Source organism: Dipodomys merriami, unplaced genomic scaffold, assembly GCF_024711535.1.
Source record: "Dipodomys merriami isolate MVZ:Mamm:240054 unplaced genomic scaffold, mDipMer1.0.p SCAF_202, whole genome shotgun sequence".
Classification (NCBI taxonomy): Eukaryota; Metazoa; Chordata; class Mammalia; order Rodentia; family Heteromyidae; genus Dipodomys; species Dipodomys merriami.
Window position 1 is genome coordinate 1,728,466 of NW_027203405.1, and position 12,598 is coordinate 1,741,063.

Consider the following 12,598-nt stretch of genomic DNA (forward strand, 5'->3'; position numbering starts at 1 on the left):
CCCCGAGGCTACGGTGAGATGCACCCCTAAAATCTTCGCTTGGGGAGGCAGGCCCGGCCTGTAGGGCTTTTGAGGGCTGAGGTTCAGACCCAGCCTAGGGGAGGCTACGCTGGGGTACCTTCCCAGGACCGGCCGAGGAAATCCGAGCCAATTAAGACACCGCGGCAGCGGCCAGGTGCCCACCCAGCAGGCACAAGGCCTTGAGTTCAAACCCAGCAACATGCACACACAGTTCCCCATAGCATGTAGTCTGTTCTCCTGGGGGTGAGGGTCCGCTGGATTCTCACCTCTTTGGCCCTGTCTTGGTGGGGGGGGGGGTCAGGCAGGTCCCTGGGGGCCTGGCCAACACCTCCACGCCAGCCATCAGGGCAGTGCACGCTGCACGCAGGAGGCGGCAGGGCGGGGCTGAGGAGTGGCCCGCACAGGGTGGGGCGGGAAGGCCCCACCCAGCGTCCTGTCCTGGAGCTCCCAGCATTGGAGGCCGGGGTGTCCACACCAGACACGCCAGCCAGCCTCACAGCCGGGGCCTGCTTGTCTCTCCAGCTTGCTGGCTGGCCACACCACACGGTGGATTGAAGGCCACAGGTCAGAGGCGGACACACACTCGCTGCAGCCGTCTCCTTGGTGAGGGAGGGGCTGTGGGGCAGGGCTGGGGGCCCGGGAGGTGCTTCTGGGTGTGAGGCAGGAGGATGCAGTGTGGTCTGGTCCCAGCGCTGCCCTCCGCTCTGCTTCACATGAGCTAGACGGGCGCATAGAGAGGGAAGGAAGTCAGCCACAGGCTGCTTGCCTGGTAGCTGGGGTCAGGATTTCCCCCGTGGCTTCCTGCCTTAGATAGCCGCCTCCCCCCCCCCATCGGGGCCCTCGGCCGTCTCCAGGTCACAGTCTGTGGGTAGTTCCAGGCAGGGCCACAGTGAATGGCCTCTACCCAGGGGGACAAGTGGCCGCCCGCCCCTCTGCCCACCACTCCAACCCTACAGTCTGGGCCCCACCCCAAGCCCCTCCCTGCACAGCACCTGGACCTGGAGTGGGAAGGGCTGGACCCCAGCCCCTCTGGGGAGGGACAGCCTGGACTTGGATGGGGCTGGGTAGAGGTCTCCGGTGGAGCAAGGCTGGTGCAGAATCTGCAGGGAGGGCTCGGCGTGGCCAGGGGACTGGGGTGGCAGGGCCCGCCACCGCGAAGCCCAGCACCAGGAGACACGGGCTGGCTTCCCTGCAGCTCCCGCTTTTTACAGGAGCAAGGCTGAGTCCCCCGAAAGGGCCTTTCCAGCAGTGCGGGAGGCGGGAGGCCAACCAGGGGCCCAGTTGTCAGCCTCCAAAGCAGCAGGTGAAGGTGACTACAAGGTCCTGGGCCGGTGCCAGCAGGCTGCCGACGACGGAGCTGTGTAGTGGCCGCGGGGGCTAGCCTGGGCTTCCCAGGGACCTCGCCTGTCCGTCCCAGAATTGCCCTCCTGGGCTGCAGCTGGGGTGACGGGACGCGCGCTCTTCTCTCTTCCAGCCTTCCTGGACATGGGAGGTGCTGCGGTGGACGAGGGCCCCTCCGGCGTCAAAGCCCCAGATGGCGGCTGGGGCTGGGCTGTGCTCTTCGGCTGTTTTGTCATCACCGGCTTCTCCTACGCCTTCCCCAAGGCCGTCAGCGTCTTCTTCAAGGAGCTCATGCGGGAGTTTGGCATCGGCTATAGCGACACGGCCTGGATCTCCTCCATCCTGCTGGCCATGCTCTATGGCACAGGTGGGCCACGTCTGCAGTCCTCGGGGACTCACCCAGATGGCCCGGAAGCCCGGGCTTCCCTGGAGGGCAGGCAGAGCCCAGTGGAAGTGGGCTGGGCCCCGTCCAGCTCCTGTGTGGTATCTGTACACAGCCGCGGACACGAAGCTCCCGATGACCCTGCACGGGCCGGACTAAATATAGAGACCGGCCCTGGGGCTCCGAGCAGGTGCCCACAAGTTCCTGCCAAGAGACGCTGGCAGTGGGCCTGGGCCTGGGCAAGGGGCGACCCTGAGCTCACGGTGGGGGGTGGGGGGAAGGGCCAGTGGGCGTGAGGAGGGGGGAGCCTGGCTGGAGGCCCGCCCCACATCCCCAGTGCCTCCCACAGGCCCGCTCTGCAGCGTGTGTGTGAACCGCTTCGGGTGCCGGCCAGTCATGCTGGTGGGGGGCCTCTTCGCCGCCCTGGGCATGGTGGCCGCCTCCTTCTGCAGAAGTATCATCCAGGTCTACCTCACCACGGGCGTCATCACCGGTGAGTGGGGCCTCACCCTCGCGGCCTGGCGGGGTGCAGCGTGGGGCCCGCGTCTCTAAAGAGCTGTAGGCCAAGCGTGGTGGGGGGGGTGCTGGGTGGTCACAGCCGCTCTCTTCCCCGCAGGCCTGGGCCTGGCCCTTAACTTCCAGCCTTCCCTCATCATGCTCAACCGCTACTTCAGCAAACGGCGCCCTCTGGCCAACGGGCTGGCCGCGGCCGGCAGCCCCGTGTTCCTGTGCGCGCTGTCCCCGCTGGGCCAGGTGCTCCAGGATCACTACGGCTGGCGGGGCGGCTTCCTCATCCTAGGCGGCCTGCTGCTCAACTGCTGCGTGTGCGCTGCGCTCATGCGGCCGCTCCTGGCGCCCCGGCCGAGTGGGGGCCCCCAGCCCTCGCGCCAGCCCCGGCGGCTGCTGGACCTGAGCGTCTTCCGGGACCCGGGCTTCGTCATCTACGCGGTGGCCGCCTCCATCATGGTGCTGGGTCTCTTTGTGCCCCCGGTGTTTGTGGTGAGCTACGCCAAGGACCTGGGTGTGCCGGATACAAAGGCGGCCTTCCTGCTCACCATCCTGGGCTTCATTGACATCTTCGCCCGGCCCACCGCCGGCTTCATCACCGGCCTCCAGAAGGTGCGACCCTACTCCGTGTACCTCTTCAGCTTTGCTATGTTCTTCAACGGCTTCACCGACCTGACGGGCTCCACGGCCAGCGACTACGGCGGCCTGGTGGTCTTCTGCATCTTCTTCGGCATCTCCTACGGCATGGTGGGGGCGCTGCAGTTTGAGGTACTCATGGCCATCGTGGGCACTGAGAAGTTCTCCAGTGCCATCGGGCTCGTGCTGCTGATGGAGGCCGTGGCAGTGCTCATCGGACCCCCGTCCGGCGGTGAGTGCAGGGCCGGGCCAGGCGCGGCCTCGCCCCTTCCGCCAGACGCCCTCCTCAGGAGGTGGAGCCCGGGGAGAGCCTGGCGGCAGGCGCAGGAGCAGGCACAGCTTTACAGCCCGTGCCAGGGCTGCCGTTCTGGGCAGCTCACAGGGGCAAAGCCACTGCTACTTCCACTTTTTTTTTTTTTCTTTTTTTTTTAAGGCACAGAAAACCTGTGAAATTTGGGATGATTTTGGCTGTGGGAGGGCATCTGCAGCCTCTGGCTCCCTGTTTCTGTCAGTCTTGGGGAGGGAGCCCAGAACCCCTGTGCCGGGCCCTGAGGTTTCTGTCCCCAGTGGCAGGCACACCGAGGCCACCGGCTGTGTGTGTGTGTGTGTGTGTGTGTGTAAGATCGCCGGGCCCAGCATGCCCTGTGACTCTGCAAATGCCCAGAGTCACATCTATTTTTAGCCTCTGAAGGGAGAGGAAGTTGGGAGGGTGGTGGGCGGGAGCTGCTGTGGGATGCCGGCCCGGCCCCGCCCCGTGCCCCTGGGGGCCCCGGAGCCCCTGGTGACTGGGGTGTTGTTGCAGGCAAGCTGCTGGACGCGACCTGCGTGTACAAGTACGTGTTCATCCTGGCGGGCGCCGAGGTGCTGGCCTCCTCCCTGGTGCTGCTGCTGGGGAACGTCTGCCTGGGGAAGCGGCGCCAGGCGGCGCCGCCGCCCGCCGAGGACAAGCTCCACCAGCCCCCCGCGGACTTGAGGGTGGACTCGCAGGAGGTGGAACACTTCCTGAAGGCGGAGCCTGAGAAGAACGGGGAGGTGGTTCACACCCCAGAGACCAGCGTGTGAATGCCCGGCCGGGCAGGCAGGGAGCAGGGACGAGGTACAGAGACTGGCAACGCTCATATTTATTTCACCAACAGGACCAGCTGAGGCGGGGCCATCGGCTCGGCTCTGCTCTGGCTGCCTGGTCAGCGGGTCAGTGTTTTACGGGGGGAGGTGGCGGGGTGGGAACCGTGTCATTCCAAAGTGGATCTGCGGTGAAGCCAAGCCCCGGTTACTAGCTGCTCCTGCCAGGGACCCGGCCTGCCAGCCTGTGCAGCCTGGGCCCCCACCCCCACCCCTGTGGCCAAGGACCTGGAAACCCACACTTTGGAGACAACACGACTTTAATGCGAGCGTGGGGCTGGGGGAGGCTGAAGGGCGGCACTGCACTGCCCAGGACCCTTCCTCACGCCCCCCTACCCCACCGTGCCCGCCCCTCTTGGCTCCTTCCGCCCGAGAAGGTGGAAGGAGGCTCAGGAACGCGTCCCGGAGCTGTCTGCTGTGCTGTGCTGTGCTGTGCTGGTCCCACCCCCACTAAGAAACAACCTGGTTACTAGAGTGGCTCTGGTCCTTGTCCATTTTCCCCGCACTACATGTTGCAAAACACTGCTGACTGGAGAGCTCAGCAGCCACCATGTTCTCTCAGGGAATGGCGAGGGGCTGGCAGGGCGGAAGCCGGAGGCCACAGACAGCGGTGCTGGGCCTCCAGGCTGGCCTGGGACCTGCAGTCTGAGCTGACCGGGGTAGGCCGAGCGTGACTGTTCATTGTCTGTGGGCTTGAAACATAGACTTTCCTGCCTTCCATTTATTCGTCCCTCTGGCCGGCTGGCAAACTTGCTCTACGTGGTGGGACCTGCAGCTGGCTCCCGCGCTCCCTCGCTCCCCGTCCTCTGCCCAGCCCGCGCTGAGCTCGGGCTCCCCCCGGGCACCTGGCACCCACCTGCCCGTGCGGCCACTGGTGGCCTGTGTGGCGGGAGCCCTCAGTAGGTGGTGCGTCGTGGGCGCTGGGGACGGCAGCGGGCACCCTGGCGGGCTGGGTGCAGCCGGAGAGACGCCACGTCCCTGCTCCTCTGCAAGGAAAAGGAGGCAAGAGCTCACGTCCCAGGCCCGGCCGCACACGCGTGTGCACGCACGCACACGTACACACACGTGTGCACACACACATGCACGCACGCACCCACGCACGCGTGCGCGGCCGCCCTGACCCTGTTGGGCAAGCGTGCTCTGGGTGTCCCCTCCCCTATCTGGTCTTCTGGGTCTGCCTGCTGGGACTCAGCTGGCAGGCAGTGTTGGCCATGGCAGCCACAGAGCCCCACGTTGACGCCCAAGGGTCAGCGCGTCCCGGGAGACCGCCCCGGGCCCAGCGGAGCAGCAGGGGCCCCCACCATGGCTGCACACCACCTGTGCCTGCGTGCAGACACGAGGTGTGCTGGGCTTGCCTGGACAGGGCCTGCGGTCCTCACCTGGGGCCCTGGGGCCTCACTCAACCTCAGGCTGACTCATCTCCTAGTGCCACACGAGGAAGTGCCCTGCACACCTTGCTAGGAAATGGTGGACCCTAGACGTCAGGCTTTGGGAAACAAGAACCGGAGCCATTGCTTAGCTGGGAGGGGGCCACAGCTAGATTCTAAATGGGAGGCTGCTGGGCAGTATTACTCAGCAGCCAGAGAGGGAGATAAATGGGGCGGGCAACCTAGGCTCATGCTGGACTCCCTGCAGCAAAGAGGAGACCTGGAGCCCCTGTGAAGGGTGGTGGACACTGGTGGACAGCCGCAGGGCTGTTTACAGCAGGTTCTCAAGGGTCCACTACGTTCAGAAAACTTGAGGCAAGGCTCTGTACTTCTTGTAGGGGGGGGGGGGCGGGAGGGCTGCTGGACAGTGACAGCCGCTGGCAGGGGCGTGGCAGGTGACCACAGGCACCCAGGGCGGAAAGGGGCTGGAGGAGGCTCAGAAGCCTGGATGTAGTCTACTCAGGAGGCTGATGGAGGGATTGCTGTCCAAAGCCAGCCCAGGCAGGAAAATCCCCAGACTTATTACAGTGGAGGGGTGGCTTGGGTGACAGAGCTCCAGCCTGAGCAAGCAAAGCTCTGGGGCAAGCCCCAGGACTGCCATGGGAAAAAAAAAAAAGCTAGGGAAGGAGTCTGGTTGGAGCTGGCTGGGGGGGGGGGGGGGGGGCAAGTCAGGGAGGTGAGGGAGTGTAGGACCTGCCTTCCAGCACACATGCCGTCATGGCTCTCATGAAGGGCGCCACCAAGGTGAGGTCAGACGCTTCCTCCCAAGAGCTCCAGCCCCCGGGGGGGGGGGGGGGTTGCCACCGTGGACTTCGCAGAAACATCACAAGATCCCCAAGTGGACGACTCACGGGCTCCCACTCCCCCAGCCCCTCCTCACGGCACCCAGCACCCATGGCGAAAAAGAAAAGGATGCCATCCTCACAGTCAGCTGAACAATGACAGCTCTAGTTGATGAAATAACCACACGGAAGGGGCAGGGGAGAAAGGTAGAAGTCATTATGAATTTATTATGTACACAATTGTTAAGGTACACAAATACAGTGGTAGTACAAACGCACAGCTCAGACTGGTCACCAAGACACAGGTTGATACACATTCTAACTACGTCTCCTGCAAGTGATGATGGGGTTAAATATTAGGCAAGAACCATCACAGCCACGTCCTGGACAACTCGGGGCAGGTGCGCTTCCAGGCCCGGCCCGGCCCGGCCGCAGACACCTGCACGTCTACAATGCTCGTCCACCATGCGGGACCACCACTGGCGGCTCACCCAGAGAGGAAGCCCAGCTCTGACCAAGGGTTTGCAACAGTACACGTCCAAGTTTCTCCAACCCCAAGCTCCCCATGCGTTTCCAGACCTGCATCCCTACATGTCCAGGGCAAGGACTCGGGATTAGGAAGCACCCACAGGCTAACACAGACAGCTAGCGATGGCCCCATCACACCCCAGCGGCCAGCCCAGGGCCAGTGCTGAGCGCCAGGGCGCCGCAGAAGTCCTGAAGGCCCGACCCTAGAGCCCAGTTCACAGCAGAATTCCGCACAGGATGCCCGAAGAAAGGGAGACGACACTCCCCCTCCCCCGTGTGCACTGCGCCTGGTTTCACAGACACCCCCTCCCCCCGCCCCGCCCCTCCACGTGCCCTGCGTGACAGGCAGAGTGGAGGAGGGAGGGAAGAGCCCGGTGTTCTCACCACCAGCCACCAGCGGCAGGGCTGCCCAGCCCCCAGCTCACCCACCCAGACGTCCAGCGGAAGGAGTGACACGGAAGTGGGTGGGCAGTTGCCTGCCATGTGGCACTTCAAGGTGGACTCCCTTCAACGGGTGGTCTTGTGGACAAGCCGTGGTGCCCAGGACAGCCTGCTCCTTGGCTTTGAGAGAGAAAGGTGACAGCAGACCAGCGCCATCTGTGTGGTAGCACTTTCAACACACCTCAGAATAACCAGACACAGCGCCCCGACCACACACGGGCCTTGCCTTCAAGGCCTGTCTGTGGGAGCGTGCCACGCGGTGACTGGTCCGCTTCCTCTGGGAAGGCCACGCCTGGCACCCTTACGTGGTGGCCCCAATCTGGAATTTCAGCGTACAGTGGGGAAGGGAAAGCAAGATGCCGAACGTGGGCTGATGGGGACCCACAGGACACACACACACACACACACACACGCACACAACTTCTGATGAGAATCTCCAGAGCAGACAGCACAACACTAGAAAACAAAACACGCGGGCTCCTCTGCCACCTCCACCTCTCAGCGCCGGCCCGAGGGCTCCTCAAGGTCAACACCTTTCTTTTTTCCCAAGACCGCAAAAACAGACAAGAAGGAAACAATAAAAAGACAGATTTCTTTACACAGATTTAAGCCAGTAATTTTTAGCAAAATGATACAAAACTGTCTTAACCAAGTAGGAGACGGGAGCTGCGGTGGGATCGGCGGGGGCGCAGGTCGCCACCACCGGAGGGAGCCCAGAGGCTCTTGACTGGAGTCTGGTTCTCTGCAATGGTCTCCCACACTCTGCTCTTCTTCCCAGACCCGCGAAAACCGAGCTCACGTGGGGGCAGGGTGGCAGCCCCTGGCGATGGCTGCTCGTGGAGCCTGTCCGTTTAGTTTGTGTTTTGATTCCCCATGGGCGTCGCTGGGTGAGTGGCCTGGAGAGCTCCCGGCGTTAACGTTTCGGGTCTAGACCGGGGGGCGTGTCACTAGTAAAGCCATTGGTAACAGAGTAGATCAGCCATGCATTGTCTGCCCTTCACAGCAAAAAGGAGAGTTCTCATCGGTGCACGACAGACTGAAGACCACTGGAAGCCACCCGACCGGGAATCTGTCGGAGCCAAAGCACAGGACAAGGTCAGCATGAGGCCGGAGGAGTTGGCCGGCCAGGTGCTTGGGCACAAATACCACAGGATGGAGTGGGGGGTGTGGGGGGGGACACGCCGGCGATGGCCCCCGGCTGCACAGGGCACCTCCACATCCAGGGCGCTGTGCTGAGCAGAGCAGGTGGCGGGAAGACGGGAGGAGGACAAGGCATGCAAGCAAGGAGACCGCAGAGCCACAGCCACGAGGATCCACCTGGCCTCCCTTCCTGGAAACTAACCTGGTGCTCCAAAAAGCCACAGGCCTGGGGAAGACACGAGCAGCAGCTCTCCAATGCACTTCCAAGAGCACAGAACGCTACACGGGCAGAGGCCTCCCCGCGCAGAGCCCCCTCCCACCGAGCTCCAGCTCCCGACAGAAGGAGCCACTGAGGGCCACGTGGCTGGCAAGAAAGGAGCCTGGCGAGGAGGCCAGCCATGCACCGACGGCAGGGCGTGGGTGGCTGTGGCTGGATGGGTTAGTGCAGACGGCAGCTGCGTGGACGAGATGGGCAAGGACCAAGTTGGGAAGAAACACAAAATGAGGACAGAGGTAAATGAAAGAGGAGAGCCAGACGGGCAGAGACCACCAGGCGTCTGAACGCAGCAAGAGCTCAAGAGCCCCCACACCAAGCGCGGCGCCCCCCAGCTGAGCACAGCAGACACACATCCCAGCACAACTGCCCAGATGAGGCGGCCCGGTCAGAACCCCCAGGGGCCAGGCCCCAGGACAGCCCTGGCAAGCGGACTGTGGTCACAGAGCGGCCAAAGGCACGGCGGGGCGTTTCCCTGTCCAGAGACAACTGCGCGGCCGATCACAGCCGCTGGAGAAGAACAAAGAAAGCAGAAGAGGCCTCTCTCTACCTCCAACACCTGGCATGCAAGCCCAGCCCTGCAAGCCCCAGGGCCGGTGGGGTCGCCGCCCCGCCCGGAGCCCGCCGCCTGCCAAGCCCCGCCAGACCGCACTCACCCAGTGCTGCCTTCCAGCGGGGACGCGCAGCTACTTGCCGTGGTGTTCGAAAGGAATGCTATTCTGAGGTGGGGAAAAGACAGCCGTCGGTGAGTGTGCCGCCGGCCCAGCCTGCGAGGCAGGCGCTGGCTCCCCCTACCCGCAGACACGGACGGGGCCACTGCGGGGAGCCCACACTGTTCTCAGCTGAGTGGTTATTCCTGGGCTGCCACAACCAGTACGGCACAGCCTGGACTTGCCGGATGGCTCTTGCGCTAAGAAAAGCGGATGCCTGATGGGTGGCGCGGATGGGCAAGCCCTACAAACCGGGTCACAGCACATGCAGGGGGAGCGCGCGGCGGCAGACCTTCGTCTGGGGAGAGCGCGCTAAAGAAGTACCTGGCACCCATACAGACAAGCTAGGTGCACATCCTCCTCCTTCCCACCAAGAAAAAAAAAGTCCCAGAACAGATTGAGCGGCCAGACGCTCGGCACCCATGCTTTCAGCGGATGGAGACTAACCGATTCACACTCGGACTGGACTAATCCACTGGGCCCCGCGGAAGCCACCTCCCGCATGCAAAGGCCTTCGCGGGAAGAGGTGAGGCCAGCAGGCAGGGTGCCCAGCGACCCAGACGATGCCGTGGCGCCCCGCAGACTGCTGCACGCACCCCACAGGAGGCACGGCTCCCAGAGGAGCGGCAGCAGAGGCAAGCGTGGCCTCAGACGCGAGGCTGACCCAGGGCCTCTGCACGCAGGCACCTCCGTCTCCAGCTCCACGTGAACAGACCCCCACCCCTAGACTTTCAGGGCCTTTACAGAACTGCAAGGAGACCTCCCTGCCCTTCTACTTCCAAACTACCATGTCAGAGGCCTGACTGGGGGCAAGGAGGGGTCTAGAAAGAACTGATGGAAAGCAGAGCTCATCTGTCCTCCTTAGATTCACAGTGGCTGCCCGGGCAGAGGCTAAAGTCACCGAGTGCCGAAGAGGTGGCAGTGCCTGGGCGCTCAGACCCGGACAGAGTGCCCACATCAGGGGCAGCCTGGGTAGGAGCCATCTCCAGAGGAAAAGCCCAGGTGACTTCCTGGAAGGAAAACACCCAGAGCCCCCTCCCTGGTATGCAAGCACACGTCACAAATCTTCCTGTGGAACGCGAGTCCAAGCCAGCACTGACAGGCTGAGTGCCAAGCTCACCACATGAAAGGAAGAGCACGTTTCCTTACGATTTCTGAGCCAAGACAGCCACAGCAGGTGCTGGCCAGGGCCAGGCCACAGAGCCTCTGATGCCTGAAACCCACTCCAGGACCCACGTGACCAGAACGTGTTATTTACACATGCACGCGCACCTGTCCCCTTTTTTTTTGTGCCAGTACAGGGGCTTGAACTTGTTCTTGGAATTATCTCACTCTGTTTTGTTCACAGCTGGCACTCTACCACTTGAACCAGACCTCCACTTTCAGCTTTCTGCTGGTGAATTGGGTCGGTGTGGGAACTCAGCCGCCTGAGAAGAGTTTTAGGTGTGGGCCGTGGGTGAATGGCTGGCTGCCCTTTCTGAGCCGGCAGAGGATGTTCAAGCGGGCACGGGGGTCCGCTCCCAGGACGTGCTGATCGGCTGCCTGGGAAGAAGCCCACTCGGAAGCGTGCGAGGCACAGGGGCAGGGATGTGCGCACTAGGGGCACAGGCGAGACCCTCGAGGTCCCTGGCTCACGGAAGGCAGTTGTCACACAGAAAAACCCACCTCCAGTGACCAGAGATCAGTGACACCCAGTCACTTGGCACTCCTGCCTGCTTCTCCCCAGAGTGGCCTCGAGACGCCTCGGACCGCGGCTGGGAGCCAACTAATTCCCGCTCACTGCCTGTGAGAAGTGGTCTCCCCGGGACGTAAAAGAGGCACATCAGTGACCACACACAACAGGGCCGAGGATGCTCCAGGGCCTGGACCTGGCAGGCCCTCCTGCCTGCCTTGACCACTTCCCTCACCAGCACAGAAATACCAATGAAGGACCTCGTACATGCACTACATGGGGACTGCCGGCAGGCAGCCTGGCCTCCTCTCTCCCAGGCACTTGGCTGGGGTGACCCCAGCTAGCAACCATCTAGAATCCTGGAGGGTGGGTCCAAGCGGGTACGAGGCCTGCCAGGGAGGGCATGGGGTAGGAACCTCCTGAAATCACACAGCAGGGGTTCACGGTTTCCATCAGTCATGGCTAGAAGACCAGGCCATTGGCTCAGCCTGGCTGGCGGGTACCACACCACTCAAGAAGCAAAGTGAGGAAGGAGACATGCCTTCGCAGAGCTCTCCCCACTCAACTCTGCGCCTGGCACCCGCACCGGCGGACGCATCCTCATACCCGGGCCTGGCTTTCCTGGGCTCTGAGCCTGCCACACACCTACCTGTGAGGTGGACATGCGAGAGGTGTCTTGCCGGCCCGTGAGGTCGGAGGAGGAGACGTTGACGGGGGCCCCACGGTGCAGCCGCATGCTCACTTTTCGCTCTCGTTCCATGCCAGAGACAGGCCGAGGAGAGGTGTTGGCTGGGGCAGAGAGAGAAAAGCCAAGGGATCCTAAGGACATCTCCCAAGCAAGTGGGTGCAGCCCTGGCCACACCCACATTCAGCTCAGGACCGTAGCTAAGTGCCTCCAAGCCCACCCCAGGAAGCTCCCAATGGGCTCTCCAGGGTAGCAGCACACCTACTCGCTAGCGTGGGGCTGGCAGTGGCCTGGGAGGCGTGCTCACACTATGGTGAGGAAGGCCTTAGGTCCAGTCCTGGCACCACAAAAAAATCCCACTCCAGAAATGTCTTGTATTACGAAAACACAATGTAGAAAAACAGGAATTTATCCAAACAGTTTTCAGGGAACGCAACCCTTAACAGATCATGTTCTAGAAAAGGACATTTCAGAGGGGCTGCTGTGAGCTGTACCCCAGGCCCATTAACTCTCAGGAGCAAAAACGGACTAAGACGGGGCCACATTACCAACCACCAAGTGGGCAGGCCCAGGATCCCCGGGCTTCGCGCTGGAGAGCTGCCGGGGCCGGCCTCCCCTCCCGAGGCACATGGGTGCGCTCACCCGTGTGTGAGGTAGGGGTGAGGGGCGTAGGGGGAGCCACTTCCTGGGTTCCCCGTAGGCGGCCAGAAGCTGTGGAAGGGAGGCCGCGGGTGGCTGGGTTCCGGGAGTGTCTCAATCGCTCCTCGCGGTCCCGGCGCTCCCGCTCAGCATCATCTGCAGCCCGGCTGGCACCCTGGGGAGGAACAAAAAGGACGAGAACAGAACACAACAGAAGGAAACCGGGCTTTGGTAAAGGACCTCGGCTGTCAAACCAGGGAGCGTTTGGGGTAGAAAGCCACCAGGGCAGCA

At 62.9% G+C, this 12,598-nt stretch overlaps 2 protein-coding genes across 4 annotated transcripts in view; one reads left to right on the forward strand and one right to left on the reverse strand.

Annotated features, from left to right (window-relative positions):
* Positions 1 to 4,483, forward strand: Slc16a3 (solute carrier family 16 member 3). Its single transcript, XM_070031701.1, has 6 exons — positions 1 to 13; positions 544 to 624; positions 1,496 to 1,729; positions 2,094 to 2,237; positions 2,361 to 3,119; positions 3,690 to 4,483. The coding sequence occupies exons 3-6, from the start codon at positions 1,507 to 1,509 to the stop codon at positions 3,947 to 3,949; spliced, it is 1,386 nt and encodes a 461-aa protein (XP_069887802.1). The 5' UTR covers positions 1 to 13; positions 544 to 624; positions 1,496 to 1,506; the 3' UTR covers positions 3,950 to 4,483.
* Positions 3,989 to 12,598, reverse strand: part of Csnk1d (casein kinase 1 delta) — a 25,345-nt gene continuing 16,735 nt past the window's right edge. The window contains exons 7-10 of one of the 3 annotated variants that reach the window (XM_070031702.1): positions 12,311 to 12,482; positions 11,633 to 11,772; positions 4,866 to 4,995; positions 3,989 to 4,135 (exon numbers count right to left, since the gene is read on the reverse strand). In XM_070031702.1, the coding sequence (XP_069887803.1) occupies positions 4,906 to 4,995; positions 11,633 to 11,772; positions 12,311 to 12,482 (402 nt within the window). In that variant the 3' untranslated portion in view covers positions 3,989 to 4,135; positions 4,866 to 4,905. Of the gene's footprint in view, positions 4,136 to 4,865; positions 4,996 to 7,760; positions 8,257 to 9,257; positions 9,321 to 11,632; positions 11,773 to 12,310; positions 12,483 to 12,598 lie in introns of those variants that run through there. The other 2 variants (XM_070031704.1, XM_070031703.1) reach the window with 2 other exon arrangements.

Coding starts and splice junctions, on each gene's coding strand:
- Slc16a3 (XM_070031701.1), top strand. CDS start 1,507: ATGGGAGGTGCTGCGGTGGACGAGGGCCCCTCCGGCGTCAAAGCCCCA. Junction 1,730..2,093: donor GGCCATGCTCTATGGCACAG/GTGGGCCACGTC, acceptor TGCCTCCCACAG/GCCCGCTCTGCAGCGTGTGT. Junction 2,238..2,360: donor CACCACGGGCGTCATCACCG/GTGAGTGGGGCC, acceptor TCTTCCCCGCAG/GCCTGGGCCTGGCCCTTAAC.